The sequence below is a fragment of the Salvia hispanica genome, chromosome 1 (assembly GCF_029641045.1).
Source record: "Salvia hispanica isolate PSC_SH4W2 chromosome 1, Shi_PSC_v1, whole genome shotgun sequence".
Taxonomy (NCBI): domain Eukaryota; kingdom Viridiplantae; phylum Streptophyta; class Magnoliopsida; order Lamiales; family Lamiaceae; genus Salvia; species Salvia hispanica.
Window position 1 is genome coordinate 65,276,142 of NC_142692.1, and position 19,342 is coordinate 65,295,483.

At 40.2% G+C, this 19,342-nt stretch overlaps 1 protein-coding gene across 1 annotated transcript; it reads left to right on the top strand.

Annotated features, from left to right (window-relative positions):
• The first annotated feature begins 10,657 nt into the window (after window positions 1-10,657).
• On the top strand, window positions 10,658-19,060 carry PLL1 (poltergeist like 1). The gene is made up of 4 exons (XM_048125106.2): window positions 10,658-12,885; window positions 16,565-16,678; window positions 17,501-17,765; window positions 18,491-19,060. The coding sequence occupies exons 1-4, from the start codon at window positions 10,999-11,001 to the stop codon at window positions 18,613-18,615; spliced, it is 2,391 nt and encodes a 796-aa protein (XP_047981063.2). The 5' UTR covers window positions 10,658-10,998; the 3' UTR covers window positions 18,616-19,060.
• Window positions 19,061-19,342: the final 282 nt, after the last annotated feature.

A 19,342-nucleotide genomic window follows, 5' to 3' on the forward strand; every position in this document is an offset into this window, starting at 1 on the left:
AGGTTAAAGTACGAGACATAAACCCCCTTTGAGTTTGGGTCTTCGAAAATATTTTTGGAAATTTTTGAATTTTTATTTTGTTTGGATTTTCTTTGTCTTCTAAAGCAATTAAACTATGTACAATTACCTTTGAATATTCTCGAATCCCCTGGATCAGTGTGTAAAAACATAAACATTTCTCTTGACCCAGGAGTTTATCGAGAATATTCCTTTGTCTGGCTAAGTGATAACTGAGAGCGCACGTAGTGGTATTTCCTCCACTACGCATAGCTCAGAATTATCCCTATAGACTTTCAATCGATGGCCATTAACAAGAAAAGGGACCGAGTTAGGAGCACTTCCCTGGATTTCCACTGCTCCGTGTGCGCGGAGGCCAACGATGGTATATGGACCTACCCACTTTGACTTCAACTTCCCTGGCATTAGCTTGAGTCTGGACTGAAATAGAAGTACTTTCTGCCCCACCTGAAGTTCCTTGACCCGGAGGTTCTTGTCATGCCAGAGCTTCGTTCTTTCCTTGTACCACATTGCTGAATCGAATGCCTCTAGCCGTAGTTCCTCCAGCTCCTGTAATTGCAGCTTCCTTTCTTCTTCACATGCCACAGACTTCATATTCATCTTCTTAATGGCCCAATATGCCTTGTGCTCCACTTCCACGGGTAAGTGACACATTTTCCCAAACACCAACCTATAGGGTGACATCCCGATTGGTGTCTTGTAAGCAGTCCTATACGCCCACAAAGCATCGTCAAGGCGTTTACTCCAATCCTTCCTTGTGGTGTTAACTGATTTTTCCAGAATACTCTTTATCTCCCTATTAGAGACTTCAGCTTGCCCATTCGATTGGGGGTGATATGGTGTAGACAATCTATGATGCACGCCGTATTTTCTCATGAGCGCTTCAATAGTGCGGTTGCAAAAGTGTGTTCCTTGATCTGAGATAATCGCTCTAGGAACTCCATATCTGCTGAAGATGTTTGACTTTAGAAACTTGGCCACCTCCTTAGACTCACAAGTGGGCGTAGCCTTCGCCTCTATCCATTTGGAAACGTAGTCTACCGCAACCAATATGTAAGCATTTCCATATGACGACGGAAATGGGCCCATAAAATCCATCCCCCAGACATCGAAAATTTCGCAGATCACTATGGGCACTTGGGGCATCTCATCTCGTCTCGAGATTCCCCCTGTCTGTTGACACCTTTCGCAGCATTGACAGTATTCAAAGGCATCCTTGTTCAATGTAGGCCAGTAGAATCCACTGTCTAGAACTTTCCTTGCGGTTCTCCTTGGTCCGAAATGCCCTCCACACGCCAAGGAGTGACAATGATGGAGTACATCTCTTTGTTCCCATTCAGGAATGCAACGTCGAATTATCTGATCTGCACACATCTTCCAAAGATAAGGATCATCCCAGAAGTAATATTTGGCTTCGCTTTTAAGCTTCATCTTCTGGGCCCGGGAGGCTTCCTCTGAACTTGGCACCTCTCCCGTGACCAAGTAATTTGCCAGGTCTGCGTACCATGGTTCTGCGTTACGTACGCGCTTTCCTCGATCAGATTCTCCTGGACCGGTTAAAACTAAGACAGATTCCCAGCTTATCGGTCTAGGTGGTTCGTCCATATAGTACAAATGCTCTTCGGGAAAAACATCGGGAATAGCCTCGTCCGTATCTCCTTGATGAATTCTACTCAAGTGGTCAGCCACTCGATTCTCTGTTCCTCTTTTGTCTCTTACTTCCCAATCAAACTCCTGTAGAAGTAGGACCCATCGAATTAGCCTTGGCTTTGATTCTTTCTTAGCTAGCAAGTACTTTATTGCTGCATGATCAGTGAAAACAATAACCTTTGACCCAAGAAGATAAGGGCGGAATTTTTCGAACGAGTAGACGACAGCCAACATTTCCTTCTCCGTAGTATCGTAATTCTTCTGAGCTTGATTTAGTGTCTTGGACGCATAGAAAATTACGTAGTTTTTCCCATCTATCTTCTGCCCTAGGACGGCTCCCACAGCGAAATCGCTCGCGTCGCACATTATCTCAAAAGGGTGATTCCAGTCTGGTGCCCTGATAATTGGTGCGGACACTAGTCTATCCTTGAGCAATTGAAATGCCCTCTTGCATCCCTCATCAAACTCGAACTCCACATCGTTGTGCAGCAAATGAGTGAGTGGCTGCGCAATTTTTGCAAAGTCCTTGATAAATCTTCGATAAAACCCTGCATGACCGAGGAACCCTCTAACTTCCTTTTGATTTGTAGGATAAGGTAGCTTCGAAATCACTTCCACCTTTGCCTTGTCCACTTGTATTCCTCTTTCAGAGACCACATGACCTAAAACAATCCCCTCAGTTACCATGAAGTGACATTTTTCAAAATTCAGGACTAGATGTTTCTCTTGACATCTTTGCAGCACTAGGTCAAGGCTGGCTAAACAAGTATCAAATGAGCCTCCATATACAGTGAAATCATCCATGAATATCTCGATGCATACCTCTAGTAGATCCGAAAAAATACTCATCATACAACGTTGGAATGTACCTGGTGCATTACATAGACCAAATGGCATCCTTCGGTAGGCATAAGTTCCAAAAGGGCATGTAAATGTGGTCTTTTCCTGGTCCTCTGGGTCCACGAAAATCTGGAAATAACCGCTATATCCGTCGAGGAAACAGAAATACTGTTTACCAGCCAGCCTCTCTAGCATCTGGTCAATGAATGGTAAAGGAAAATGATCCTTTTTGGTGGCTTCATTTAGTTTCCTATAGTCAATGCACATCCTCCATCCAGTGACCAGTCGAGTAGGCACCAACTCGTTCTTGTCATTCTTCACCACTTGTATTCCAGACTTCTTAGGTACCATGTGAACCGGACTGACCCACTCGCTATCTGGAATAGAGTATATGATTCCAAGGGACAGTAGTTTCAGAACTTCCTTGAGCACTTCCTCCCTCATGTTTGGATTCAGTTTCCTTTGTGGATCACGCCGAGCCTTTGCCCCTTCCTCTAGTCTGATGTGGTGCATGCAAAGATCAGGGCTAATTCCAACTAGGTCAGAAAGTGTCCACCCTATGGCCTTCTTGTTCCTCCTTATTACTTCCAGCAGCGCACTCTCTTGGTCTTCAGTCAAGCGGCTGTTAATTATCACTGGACAAGTTTCTCCTTCCTCCAGGTATGCATACTTTAAATTTTCAGGCAAAGTTTTCAACTCCTTCTTCGGTGTGATGGCTTCCTGAGGTAAAGGGTTCTCCGCCTTACTTCTTGGCGCCATTTCCTCTAGATTCGCTCCCTCGTCTGGGCTCTTCTCCTGAACAGATCTGGCTGATTGGAATGATAGTGGCTGGTGGCAGAATGCCATGATCGCTTCATTGATCTGATCATCTGTCAAGTCCTGTGTGAAAAAAGTTTCACACCATCCTGTCACCTCCTTTTCTACAGTCTGGCTCAGCTCCGAATTGTCAAACTGTTCCTGCATTAGTTCAGTCTCAAGATATTCTTGGACTAGGGGGTTAATTACATCTACAACATGCAAGTTTTCAACATCAAGCGGTTTTTTCATAGCTTCTTCAATGTTGAAGGTGTATTTCTCCCCATGATAGTCCAGGCATATGGTTCCATCAAACACATCAATAACAGTCTTCGCGGTGCGAAGGAAGGGTCTCCCCAGTAACACCCCACTAGACTCAGCAGATTCATTACCCCTCATTTTTATCACATGAAAATCAGCTGGGTATAGGAAATCATGCACTCTGACTATGACATTTTCCAATACTCCCTCAGGCGATATGCATGTTCTATCGGCCAACTGAATCACTACTTTAGTATCGACCAAACTGACTCCCACCAATTTTTTATATATTGACAGCGGTAGGACATTTATCGAAGCACCTAGATCACACATGGCATGCTCAATTTTAATATCACCTATAGAAATAGGAAGAGTGAATATACCTGGATCTGTACACTTTGACGGCATCCTCCTCTTTTGTATCACGGCGGATACATTTTCTCCTATAACAATCTTCCCATCAGGTTTGGTTTTTCCTGCTATGAATTCCTTGATGAACTTGCTGAAGGTGGGTATTTTCAGAGCCTGCAAAAAGGGTAGGTTAATCTCCAGCTTACTAAATATTTCCACAAGGTCCTCAGTATCATCTTTCTTTTTCTTGGCTTCTCCTCGATATGGGAATGGTTTGGGTCGCTTTACTGCATTCGTGGAACTCCCTGCTGGGGCTGCACCTGTCTCCCTGCTTCCCTCTTTAAGTTCCAACTCAGGTTCTGGATCAAGGAAAAATGGGTCACTTAGTCGAGGCATCGATCCCCTTAAATCTCCCTCCTGGAGGTCATCCTGTATAGGAATTTCTCTGAGTCCAGGATCATCTCCTCGAGACTTCTGATTCCCCTTTTCTCCGTTCATCTGTGAGGGTGTCTCCTCGTTTATCACTTGCTTCGGTCCTTCATAGCCTTTCCCCGATCTCAAGGTAATTTGACTAATATTTGCTCGGTCTGGTGGTTTGACAGTGGCAGGCAATTTCCCTTCATTTCCCCGCATTTCGTTCAGCGACGTGGCCAACTGGGACATCTGCTTTGCCAGCATGTCCATGGCAGACTTCTGCTCCTGCTGGGCATCTTGAATTTTGTGCACCACGTCATTGTTAGCCTGCATGTTATTCTGCATGTGTTGTTGGGAATTTACCAGATCATGCACCATGTCATCAAGATTCCGCTGTGGTCGGAAACCTTGAATTGAACTGGGATTAAATCCTTGATTTTGATTGGTTCCAACCACCTGGTTCTGGCGAAAATTTCCCTGACCTCCTTGATTATTGTTGTACTGGGTTGCTGGACCTGGGTGACTCTGTTGGAAATTTTGATTGTTTCCTGAATTGTTCCTCTGATGCGGTGGCACATAAGAATTCCCTTGGTTGCTCTGGTTCCTGTTGTTCCAGTTATGCTGATCCCCTTGGTTACGGAAATTCCAGTTGTTCAGCCCCTCTTGCTGCTTCCCTGCCCAGTTAGAATTATGCTGTGGTCCTTCCTGATTCCGGCTGGGCCATGTCTGCTGGTTCTCCGCTGGACCTGGGTGTTGTGACTGTGGTTGTTGGTTCCCTTCAGCCCATCTGAAACAAGGATTGTCCCTCCATGGTGCCTCCTTAATCTTCCACTGGTTCCAGTTGGTATTTTGATTACTTTGATTCCAATTCCCCATTGCATTCACTTGAGCTTGGAAATCTCCATCGAGTGAGGGATTATTGTAAAATTGAAGCTGATGTTCCTCTTGACCTGGGTTTTTTTCCTTATCAGTCGACCCAGGGGTATTTTTCTTTTCAATGGCATTTAGCAGTGCCTTCTCCAGTCGATCTATTCTGTCTCTAACCTCTTCTCCTTCTCGTTCCTTAACTGTGTTCGCGGAGCTTCTCCTCATGATAGCACGCGGGTAGTCATACGCCTTCTTCGCGTCGATTAATCTTCCCAGAATCTCGCGTGCCTCGCTTGCCTTATTCTTGGTGAAATTCCCCCCGCTCGAGGAATTCATTAAGTCCTTGGACTCAGGATTTGCCCCTTCGTAGAATAGATAAAATGTTTCAGCCTCCGTCATCCTGTGATTTGGGCAAGCGTCAAGCAGGCCTTTAAACCGAGACCAATATTGGCTTAAAGATTCATCGTAGTCCTGCTTACACTCTTGAATTTCTTTTTTCAAAGCGTTTGTCTTATTGGACGGAAAGAAATAGTCCAGGAACTCCAATTTGAAATCCCTCCATGTGGTGATCGAGTCAGGTGGAAGCCTCAGCAACCAAGTGTTTGCCTCTCCTTTCAATGCAAATGGAATCGCTCGCAGGCGATAGTCCTCCTCGGTAGTTTCGTTAGGCCTTTTCTGGATGCTACATAGCTTACTAAACTCGTTCAAAAACTCATAAGGACACTCATTCCTCCGTCCAGAGAATGTAGGTAAAACGCCCAGCACATTCGTCTTGATCTCAATAGACCGCTGACGTTGATTTGACACTATGGCATGAGCTGGCTCTCCGTCGAGATGTGCAGTTAGCGAACCAATCTCTGGGTCTAGGTCCACTAAGTTTGCCATTACAGACTCCTCTTCCTCCCTTTCCGAATGCTCAGTTTCTGACGACGACCGTGAATCCTCTTTCCCCGATGAATTCCACTCTTCTTCACTCCCTGATTCAAACGGAAATGGATCTACAGTTGACAACCCCGATCTGGTAGTTATGGCGGATGTTGATTCCTTAACTTGCCACTTCAACTGCACGTTCCTTGACCAAGATGGGTTGCTCCAGATTCCTGACCTTGAGCCCTTGCTCATAAACTGCCAAAAGCGAAATTCAAAAGATTAAAACTATTTACACCAAATCTCTAAACACATAAACAAACTACGCCATCCATCCCCGGCAACGGCGCCATTTGAAGAGTTGATTTTCTGCTTGCTGTATCCTATCAATTTCTAATTACACACTTCCTAGATCCAGTAAATCAACTAGATCACAAGGTCTAGAGACTCACAAGACTGGAAGTCTGGTCGTTGGTACGCAAGCAAACCTTCAAAACCCTCAACCACAGATACTAAACTAGCACAGGGAAGTAGGGATCGATCCCACAGAGATGGACTCGTAAAATACATGCGTAGAGAATTGGAAACTATTTTTGGGTTGGCTGCTGCCACGCATATTTTGGGTTGAGGAATTTAACTAAGTGAATTTGGAAATAAAGTACGCTATGCTAACTGCTAGATCTAGGCGAAAATGAATTTTGTATAAGAACTAAATCAAATCAACTACTAGATCTGGGACTTCTACGAACATCTCTAGACCAAGGAGATTAAAACAAGTGGGGACCAAACTCTGAAAAAGGTAAGTACGGACAGAATCGAATCTGCAGCCTAACTAACTAAAGCATCAACTGAAAATGACTTCATCTTCTTCAACGAACACAAATAAATGCAGAGATCAAGAAAAACAAACTCAGATGTAGATCGGAGGCATAATCTTAACAGAAAACTAAACAACGACGGAAATTAAACTGCTAGACGAAGCAAACCAGGCAGAACAAAATTTCCCATAATTTCATGCAGAAATTCACCTCCCCTGTTCAGATCCATACTTCGGATGCTAAATCCACTCCGGATCCAAGCATCAGAACAACAAACCAACCAAACACAACTCCATAGCCATGATTCTCAAATCTATTAAGATATTCAGCAACAAATTCAAGATAGCATCTCAAATAAACACTCCGAAATAGCAAGCATCATAATAATCAACACGAAATCTAACTTCATCAAAGCAAATCAAATGTAAACAGAACGGATAAACTGATTCAGCAACAAAACAACAAGCTCGACTTCCAAACGTGAAGTTCGAGACTGAACTGAGTACCAAACAGAAATTTTAAAAGAACAATTGTTTCTTCGCCCTCAAGGGACGGTGATGCACTGATACGAGACTCCTGAAAACGAAAACCACCCCAAATTTCCCATATCCCTAGTGTGTGTGCTAAGAGCGTGACTGTGTGTGGAGTGTAACCGATCTGCCATTCTTGTTGCGCACTCCTTTATTTATAAGCTTCGAGGTGGGGCCCAGCGAGGTATTGATTGACTTGATTGCCCTCAGCTTTTGGCTTCCTTCCTCTAGCTTTTCCTCGTGATTCCGTTCCTGCTCCTCGCTAGATATCCTCCTCCAGCATCTCCTGGATCTAGCGCTACACACACACCTGGCTTAACAAAACTTGTTAGATCCAGCAGAAATGTGATGTTTTTCACTACATAACCAATGCATGAAATTAGCCTTATCATATACCATACCGCATTTCGGTATATCGTACTTTTGCGGTATACCGAACTGCGATATGGCATTCCGATATACCGTGTTTTGCGGTACGACATACCGTTATACCATTATACCGTGAAAAAATCTATTATATCCAAAATATTAAAAAAAAATCTAGTTTTAGACTACTTCAAAAAATAGGGTTCCCAATTTTGATTCTTTTATTTTTGTATAATAAAAATTCTTATTTTCTAAAACTTAGTTTAAATATAACATATATAAATATATATTTATAGGGGCATGTTAGGCCCCACCACCCCTTAAAATAACACCATACCACCATTCCTAGCCAATCATTTGTACACGTGGACGAATAATAAGTTGCCACGTGGCAAAAAAAACCCCCCAAAAAAGACGGGCAGTAATGTGCTGGTCTTTAAACAACAATTTTTCTTGAACAGCAATATCCAACACGTTAGACAACAATCTATAAATTGTTGTCTAACGTGTTGGATATTGTTGTGTTGCGTTTATAATATTGTTGTATAAGTAATGTCACGGTGTCATTTTAAGAGGAGTTGTCATTTTAACACAAACCTATATTTATATATTATATATATCAATCGGTATACCGGTATACCACGGTATACCGAAGCATTGGTATATACCGAATCTTCGGTATACCGGTATATACCGGCATACCGAATCTTCGGTATACCGCGGTATGAGAAATCTAATACCGTTACCGTACCGATCTCTATCGGTACGGTATCATACCGTATCGAAAACTACGGTATACCGAAAAAATGGTATTTTCGGTATTTTTTCGGTATGGTAAGTCCGGTATTCCGGTATTTCCGTATAATTCCTCAGCCCTAGGTGTGTTGGGTGGGGCTGCATAATGACTTAATCAAAATTGAAATTATTATTTAATTATTTTCAAATTTTTATATTAATAATAAAAATTAAATACACGAAGTAATATTTTATGTAAAGACAAAAATGTGATTGTAGGTTTGGGGAATAATCTAGGCTATAAATAGCTCACTGTAACCAATACTAGGAGTACTCTTTAATTTTAGCTAATACTATTAAATATCTGATTTTACTTTTATTTATTAAAAGTTTTACTTTATTATTTTTAATAAATAGATCTTATACTCAACATTTTATAATATTTAATATTTAATAGTATAATATTAAGATTTATATTTAATAAACTATTTTTTCATTCATTTTGTTTACAATTCCTTAAATCACTAACAAGTGAAAACTGAAACATTTATTGGTGGCCTAAAAATACACCTTTCATCCCATAATATTAAAATGTTGAGATTACACGAGTTTTAATGCAAAATTAGTAAAATAGGAGAATAATTGAAGAAAAAATGATAGAAGTGTTATGTGGAGAATGGAATCCACCTCATAAAGAAGAAAAATTGTCAAAGTTGTCGCGATGCGAACGGAGGCGCGTCGCGTCCCCCTCCGTTTCAGGGTGTTGGCACGGGCAAGGTGACGAGCTTCATGCCTGGGGAGGGGCGTCGTGACGGGAGAGGCGTGATTGCTTGCAACGCTCGTTGTGGAGGAGAAAGCCGCGACGGGCGGGAGTGGGCGGGGGTTTTCAGTTTTTTTATTAAATTGAAAAATTATATAAATACACCCTTATTTTACGAAAAATTTCACCTCCAACAAGAACTGGATTCAAAGTAGCTCAGCGGAAAGAGAAACCGACACCCATACACTGTCTCCCCTCATCCAATAACCGAGATGTACAACCTCATAGTCTGCGTTTATTGTGAAAGTTGTGTTCTGATGAAAAAAAAAAAAAAAAAACTTAGCGGAGAATTGTGACATGACCGGGAGGGCTTCCAATATGAATTATTAGATGCATGTATTTTAGTTTAATCTTTTGCCTTAATAACTTAGCTATATGTTTGTTTTAAATTTAATCTAGCACGATTAACAAGAAGCCCATAATTTTTTAAAGCATCCCCCACCCCCCAAAAAGAAGAGCTGACCAAAAAAAGGCAGGATAGCAGTCAGCAGAGTATCCAGATTGCATAGTTGGACTTGGACCTTTGTTTGGACAAAAGAGTCAAAGACCCCATTCACCTAAAATACAAACGACAAAATCAAAATAATCATTTAAAATTACATTTCTTTTATTTGGTTTGCGCATAAATAAGTAGCCCTGGTTGACCCCAACTGTCCTAATTTGTCATTTCCCTAATCCTCATGTCTAATTTGGTCTTTGTACAGCCAAAAAAATCAAACACCTGGCTCTTTTATCCTTGCGTGGGCCCCATCCCTCCAAATTTTTGAAAACAATGACAAGAGTTTGCAACTAAAATAATTTCAAATGCATCTCCCTCTCTTTCTCTCACCTCACTTGCTCCAATCACCTACTTCTCACTTAATCTACTCTCCCTCCATCAATTTACCACTTCCACTATATTACTATTTTATTAAGTTTAATTGACTTGTGTAATTGTTAGGTGAATTTGATAACGTTTTGGTTTTCACATATAAAAAATAATTTATTTCTAAATTATATTTGTAAAGTTCAATCTAGTACGAGTAGTATTTTTTTAGTATGATAATTTTATCTTTATCTTAATTGCATACAAATTTAATATAACTAAAATTCAGATGTAAGAATATGGATCAATGTTAATTGTAAAATCAAGTTTAATTAAAATGATAAAAAAATAATAAATTTTGTTCATGTTGGATAACTTATTATTATTCCATAAATTTAATTAAAATAAAATATTTTTTGTTAAATTTACATGAACGGTAATTTATTTACAAACTCAATCATTTAATGAAAGTAGTAGTAATTGATTATTTGGAAAACGGAGAGACACAGGAGATTAGAACCCAGTTGCCCTGTCTCTCTCTCCTCACTTTCTCTTTCCTAACTGTAGTCTTCAGCTCTCTGACTCTCTCGCCTCTCGAAAAACGAAAGGAGAAACACCTACTACTACCAACACTGCTAAATTCCACCTTCTCCACCTTCTCTACCTTCCCCCATTTCCCTCTTTCGTTTTCATCAACCGCATTCCGTCAAATCAGCCACTCGATACGCAACGCACCGCCGAACAAATTCAATTTTTCCCCTTTAGGTAACCCTCTGCTCTCTCTCACAAATACTCCTCATTTATTCGGAAATTTTTCCCTTTCTGCTTCGGGGCTGGGGTTAGGATGAATCGTGGGATGTGATGGGGGCGGGCTTCTCGCAGGCGTTCCCCTGTTTCAATCCGGCCGCCGGACCTCCGAATCGGTCGGATCCGGATGCCATTTTCGGCGGCAACGACGAAACCCTCGGTCACTCCTTCTGCTACGTGCGCTCCTCCGCGCGGTTCATCTCCCCAACTCACTCCGATCGCTTCGTATCTCCCTCACACTCCCTCCGCTTCGACGATCCGCGCCCCTCTAAGCCGCCGGGTTACCCGGAGACCGGCTTCCGGGCCATCTCCGGCGCCTCCGTCAGCGCCAACACTGCTACTCCCATAACCGTCCTCCAACTCGACGACATCTGCACTGATGCCGCCGGTGAAGCAAGCTATCAGAATAATTTTGGCAGCAGCAAGGGTTTTGTAGCTGGAGCTGGAGCTGGAGCTGGAACTGGGCCCCCCAATGTTCTGCTGGATGGATTCGAGAGTACGTCGTCGTTTAGTGCCTTGCCCTTGCAGCGGGTGCCGCGCGGCGGGGAGCAGCAGCCCTCGGGCCAGCTGGAGAGGGCTTTCTTCATGTCTGGCCCGATCGAGCGCGGCGCCCTCTCTGGCCCGCTGGATGGCGCTGCTCTCTCTGGCGACAGCAATGGGGGTGTGCCGTTTTCGGCGCCACTTGGGGGCATGTATGTTAAGAAGAGGAAGAAGAAGAGCATTTCGGGGATTCGCAATGCATTGTACCGCAACTTCTCTGTGGTGCCTGTAAGGAATTTCATTAGTGGAGGAGGGCAGCGGAAGGATGCTCCACCAGTAAGTGATAGCTGCAGAGAGACGCCACAGACTGGCTGTGAGGGCAATGTGCAGTGGGCATTGGGTAAGGCAGGTGAGGACCGGGTTCATGTGGTTGTATCGGAGGAGTTAGGTTGGCTGTTTGTTGGAATTTATGATGGATTTAACGGACCTGATGCTCCGGAATTCCTCATGAGCCATTTGTACAAAGCCATGTATAATGAATTAGAGGGTTTGTTTTGGGACACAGAGGATGCAGTTGCAGCTTCAGAAAATGCACATTTCACTGGGAATTCTCACCCTTCTGATGTTAATATAGGTGATCGACAAGACTCAGAAAGCAAAGAAGGCGAAGTAGAAACAAAACTAGTTAAGAAGGTGATGTTTGGAGGGGAGCAAATAGAAGTTAGGAGGAGGAAGTTATGGGAATGTTTGGTGGAGGATGATCCCGGGGATGGGCTTGATCTATCTGGTTCTGAAAGATTTGCCTTTTCAGTTGATGATGCATTGAGTGTGAACGATGCAGGTTCAGCAGTGAGTAGGAGGTCTTTATTGTTGTCAAAACTGAAGCATGGGTTGTTGAATAGGCATAAGGAGAAGGAGGGAAACAAATTATTTCCCTGGAAGTTTTGGTCAGAGGGGAAGCATAAAGCAATTGAGGATTTGAGGGAGAGCAATGTAGCTGGTGATGGGGAGGTTGTTGAGACTGGGAGAAGTAGTAGAACTGGTAGGAAAAGAAAGGTAGGATTAGTTGATCATGATCTAGTATTAAGTGCAATGTCTAGAGCACTTGAAGTTACAGAGCAGGGATACTTAGATATGACTGATAGGGTTCTTGATCGCTACCCAGAGCTTGCATTGATGGGTTCTTGCTTGTTGGTTGCATTGATGAGGGATGACGATGTGTATGTGATGAATGTTGGGGACAGTCGAGCCATTGTAGCTCAGTTCGAGTCAGAAGGGGTAACCCGTGATACAGAAATGCAAGGTTCTGGTGATTACGGGTTCAATGGCGAGGGAATAGTTGAAGAGTTATCTTCTGTCAGTCAGACGGAGAGTAAAGCTGTAAATGAAGCTCATGTTCATCAACCTATGGGTTTGACTGCATTGCAATTATCAACTGACCACAGCACAAGCATAGAAGAGGTAACATTTCCTCCTTAGTACTTGAGATATTTTCCTGGTATAATATCTGCCACTTGGTTTGTTTCTGAATCTTGCTTTGAGTCTTTGCCTCAAGATTCAATAAATAGCTGGAACTGTTATGTTTCAAATATCACAGTGCTGCTTTGAGTAAAAACTTAAAATGGTTTACCTTATGGTAATTGCAATAGATTCTTAAATTATTAGTTTTAATTGGGAAAATTATAGAATCCATACATCTAAAAAGAAGGTCCTCTTGGAGATACTTTAATCTTGACTCTTGTTCACACTCTCGTTGGTGAAATATGTTGCAATTTGTTAGGTTCTCTTGAGGGATCTCTTTCTCAATTTTATTTAAAGTTGTTGGCAACTCTTTGATAGGAGTCATGCTCAATAATACAGCCAATAGCTAAGGCAGTTGACACCTTTTTAAAAAAATTTGAATAGTAGTACTATTGTATGAGAAGGTCTTGAGTTCTGTTCGTACTCTTCAAATAAATTGGCATCAATAACGGAGTGTAGGACATTGTTGGTAAATACTCATGAAGAGAGATCACAATAGATGTAATCACATAAACTCAAGGTGTCTAACGTTACTTCAAATATTTAGTGTTAGGGTGAGATCAAGAATAACGAAGTTCATGGATAGAGTTATGTCAACTGAAACTTTTGGATGCAGTTATGGTGTGATTAGTAAAGATGGATACAAAATTTGAGGTCATTTAGGTATAATAATTGATGTAACTGTAGATGTGTCTAGTTGTTAGTGAGCACGAGGAAATTTACAAAAACCTAGGATGGTTAAAAAACTATTGCACAGAGAATTTATATTCTCACATCTAACAGAGTATCTAGGAGTCTAGGATGGCGACACATGTTGCATATTTATGCAGGATTCCTCAATCCACATTCTATTGTACTTATATTATCTAAAACAAAAAAATATATTATTGTTACCTATTGAAAAAAGTTGCCAGGATAATCACAATGATACTAAATTATTAAATCACATCACAAATTACAAGCCACTTTTTTTACAGATTGCAACCAATTCAATTTCAATTTTCAATATATATTTGAAAATATTAAGTATTGATAAATAGGTCAAAATGGCTAACTCTCACTGCACTTTGGACTTAAGAGATTTCAAGCAAGCAACTGAGGCTTAAGATCTTGAATTGAATTATAGGTGGAGACATTTAAGCATTTGTTGAACTGGATAAAGAGGAGAGAGGCTTGTTTTTGCAGACCCAACTAGATATATTTTCATTAACCCTCAGCTTATGACCAGATGAATTGCTACCATCATTATGATTTACCTCAAATATCTTAATATGACATAATATAAAAGAAGACGAATATAGATAAAGAGCCGAACTAGTTAGCTGTTGCAAGATTGATTAGAAGCTTGAATATGAGCTGATAACTGGTTTGAACTGTCAATGCTAAGTTATTTTCTATCAGAGTCCCAATATTTTTACAACACATAAAATGGATTGGCATGATTACATAGTTCACGTGGACAACTATTACTGTCCAAGCCAAAACCCAAGTCATGCTAACTTGCATATTATACTCATGGAAAATACTCACAATGCGTATCATCTTGCATACTCAACACCATTTGTCTGGGGGACACTGTGGCCGCCACTTCATTCAAGTGGTCTAACTTCCCAAAATTAGCACTTACATGGGCAGCCTGAAACTCATGTATGCTTATCATCCTGTAGACCCTTGGGTGGTGAGGTTCAAGAAATGTCTTTTATTATGGAGTTTTACCACTTCAAATGGTTCCAAACATTGGAATGCATAAAAAATGCCATTTCCAAATATGATTCTGGAACTGAAAATTGACAGGAAGGATGCCCTGGTATCCCATCCTTATTACACTATTTTTAATAAATATGACGATGCTTGTGGAATTTTAAGCAAAAAAGTGGGATTTACTTTTCTTTCTCCAACCTTCTCTGTTGTAAACTTACAAGTGAAAAATAAATGATTATATTAAATCAAATTGAAGGTGTAAAATCAGAGTTCTGGACTTCATCTTTGTTGCGGGTTTCAAGTTTGGCAATTTCACATATATATTACTTCTCTTGTTACTGAAGTTGGTGATTTTCTCAAAATTCTTTAGACATTGGTATACAGCTACTATATGACACAGCTAGTGTCGCAATCATATTAACAGAAAATAGTGCTTGCTTGTCTTTAAAATCTACTCCCTCCATTCCATAGTAGTTGAGTCATTTTGCCATTTTGGTACGTTTCATAGTAGTGGAGTCATTTACCTTTTTAGTTAAAGTCAACACATTTCTTCTTACTTACTTTCTCTTACTTTATTCTCTCTTCATCTCTCCACCTTTTTAATTTCCTACTTTATTCTTACTTTACTTAACTCACTTATCACAATTTTTCTTAAATCGCGTGCTGAAAAGAAACGCCTCTACTACCGCGGAACGGATGGAGGAAAGCATATTATATAAATGTTAGGAATTTCTTGAATAAAGTCGGATGGTCAACAATATCAGAATGTATTGACTTATGATGTCACATAGCAAATTGCCTACAAAAATTTGTCTGACAGTTTAGGAGTGGCAATAGGATGGAAGTGGGAAAAGTAGGAAGGAAATTTGCACAGGAAATTCTGCTTTGGTAAAATTAGCGTGCCAAGCCCCATACTTTAGGAAGTGGCATTAGAAACTGAAAATCACATTGTTTACTGCATATAAATCCTGTTATATCAGTGTGTATTACAAATTTACAATGTGAACAATTCACTAAGTCAAACATTGTATCGTAGTCGTTGTAGCATGTTTTACTTCATGAAACATGTCGAACAACCTAAAGAGCATCCCGTGTGAATTGATTGTTTAAGGTCTGTGCATATTGAATGGTCACTAAAAGGGATGTTAACCTCAGAATGATTAAAGTCTGATTAAGTTAAACTAGACTTTTTGCTTATTCTGTTTGGTTAGGATTGTATGGGAAAACTGAGATGAGTATGTTTAAGAGTACACATTTATGTGCTAGCCATAAAATATATTTGAACTAACCGTTATACTCTGTAATTTATTAGTATAATTGAAGAGTTTGGTAAGAAGAAGTCTAGTCGGATAAGAGTTCTTCGTGGTGTGGGAGGAAGAATGTGGAAGCATCAGGAAGTGTGCAAATAAAATTTAGTCAAGAAGTTCTCCATTGGGGCACACGCATTTTTTGTGAAATGCTACATATGACGAAATTCATATTATTTGAGAACACCCAAGCAACAAATTTTTTTGTGTGAACATTGCATAGACATTTTGGATAAGTAATTTTATGGATGCTGCTGGGTCTATCTGTCTTGTTCATGGCATGCTCTTAGGTATCAAACTTTGTATGAGGCATTTCCCCACTGATAGATGATAATTTACATAGTCCTTGTCATATGATCAGTTCTAAACACTTGTAATTTATTTCTACTTCCTTGTCACAACAGTACTGGATACGGGCATTACAGTTGATTGTGGTGCTACATCTATCATTTATAATATGATCTATTTCGGGAAGTTATTAGAATCAAGAATGACGACCCAGATGTCAAGGGGTTGGGTGGGGTGGATGAACTTTCAGTATTAAATTAAATGCTTTCAGACCTCAATTTTTTTTGCTTTGTTACTGATTTGTTTCATATGATCAATATCAGGAAATTATTAGAATCAAGAATGAGCACCCAGATGACAGCAATTGTATAGTAAATGATAGAGTTAAAGGTCGTCTCAAAGTTACCCGTGCATTTGGGGCTGGATTCCTCAAACAGGTTTGTCCCTCCACCCTTTCCCAGGGGGTAATTATTTTACAATGAGAAGCAATGTAATCTTTTGTTTTTTGTTTTTAAATTGCTCTGTCAAAGTTTACTTCCATTCAGCCTTCTGCCTGATGACATTGTGCGTTTTTGCACTTTGTGAGTGTTGTTCTAGAGCTTGTGGTTAAGTTATGCTCTTGTTTATTTGACACGTGTGTATAGGCTAGCCACCTTCAATTTACTTGACCCATACTCTATGGTCTTTGATTTTGAGTGCAACAGAGGCAACCTTACTTCATATGTTAGTTTCTAAGTTTGCTTTTTTAATGATAATTCTTGATATAGTTATTTGTTTGCAACATACTTCGAACTCTGGTTTGAATAAGGAATAGATAATTGATAAACAATCCTCTAAGCCCTCTGGTAAATTAACGTCCTGAACTCAAGATTCAACATCCCTCTCAAACCTCATGGAACTTATTTATAAGACTCTCAAAAAGACTTAGGAAATAAAGATAATATTAAAAGGTAGACTTATAGAGACTTCTAACCTTTAAATATAGACTTCTAGACTTTTAACAATTAAAGATAGACTTCTAAACTTCTAAACTTTCAGCTCTTGATGTGCATCAGTGTTCACTAATAGATTCAAGTTAATTAGCGAGTTTTAGTATGCCGATTACCTTCTCAATGGTTGCTACCTCTTAGCTCTTACTTTGCAGTTCTTTAAATAGTTTTGTTTTCTTAACCAAATGAACATTCTCTTACTGAGTTCTCCTTAATATTTTTATTTACATTTTCCATCCCACTAATGGCATGTAATACATATTAATGCAGCATAAGTGGAATGATGCCTTGCTAGAAATGTTTCGGAATGATTATATTGGTACAGCGCCCTACATCTCGTGTTCACCCTCTCTTCGTCACCACCATCTGTGCCCCAGAGATCAATTTTTGGTGCTTTCGTCTGATGGCTTGTATCAGTACTTTAGCAATCAAGAAGTGGTCTCCCATGTGCAGAATTTCATGGAGAGGTTCCCTGATGGAGACCCTGCCCAGCACTTGATAGAGGAACTTCTGTTTCGTGCTGCCAGAAAAGCCGGTACATTTTTACTTTAAAGAAGTATGATAGTATATTATAAAATCTACCAAATGATGATTTGGTTTCAGTATTGAACCACAGATTATACTGGGCCAGGCTTTTCTTATCACTTTGTTTGAACTATTTGCAGTTTTAGTGTCTGAATATTCTCATGCCTCACATCTTTACTCCTTAATGTGCTATCTCTCATAGGATTTAGCTGATCAAGTGTCTATATGACTAACTTTGGTGGAGAGAATATTTTCTCAGAGTTATTCTGTATAAACTGAAAAACTAGTTAATAGGAATAACACATGTTCATCCTTTTCATATGATTAACTGTTGGTTGAGAAATTTATTGTTACCTCTTGGCTGCTGACAAGATTAATTTCCTTAGATACATGTAAAATAGAACTGTATAACTGGAGATGTATGCTTGACCTATATTGCCTAGTTCAACTAAATTATGGAGCTCAATGAAAAAAGTTAATCTTCTTGGTCACTCTCATTTCATTCGGGTGCAATCTAGAGAATACAGGGGTTTGTGTACTTGTCGCTTGTGCCATGAATCTTAAAGAATATGCAAGCTGCATTCTTTCCAATATCGAAGTGTATAAGGGAGCCTTTTTGTTATGTTCTGTTGAAATCCGGAAGAAATCTACTAGTAGTTTCTTTTTTACTCGTTTTGAGTATAAAATTTGCTCACCAGACTGGCTGTGTGTTCTGAACAATGCGGTTGTTTGCAGGAATGGACTTTCACGAGCTTCTGGACATTCCTCATGGTGATCGTCGGAAATACCATGATGATGTCACTGTTATGGTGGTATCCCTTGAAGGAAGAATCTGGAAGTCCTCAGGGAAGTACCTTTGAGAAAACATCCGCAGCACCAAAACGACATGTAAGCTCCAACGGAAGCTGGAATATGATCGGTTCGTTTGAGGGCTGTATGATCTTCCGTCTGATGCCATGCGAAACCAACGTGATGATGATGATGGAAGCTCTTAAAGAGGGAATGTTGCAATGGGATAGGAAATTTTTGTAGTTGCTGCCGTAAACTTGTTTTAGGCAGGAAAAAGAAGACCTATTTTATTTTGTTCTTTTCTTTCTTTTTCCTTTTCTTTTAACTTTTTTTTGAGAGCCTTCTCATTCGTTTGTTCTTCATTGGGGTGGAGGGGGTTTAGTGGGTTTGAGCTTTGACATATCTGCCTTCTTTCCTTGAAGGCAGAATTTGTAATTCTGGGAAGTAATGTTCCCAAATGCCCATCATAAATTATTCAAATCCAAAAGCATGTGTAGATTATCCTTACAAACAAAATACTACTTCCTCTGTTTCATCGTAGTAGAGTTATTTCATTTTCTGCACTTGTTTTGAAAAAATGATAATAAATATTCAAAGTGGAGAGAGAGTAAAGTAGAGAGATTCTCTCTCTTACATTACTTTTTCCTAATTTTAACTATTTATAATTATTTTTTCAAAACAAGTGCGCAAAATGAAATGACTCAACTACTATGGAACGGAGGGAGTACCAACTTAGAGTAATTGAACAATACTTTTCACCAGTTTGGAAGGAAAAATTCTGTAAAGCCAAAGGAGGAT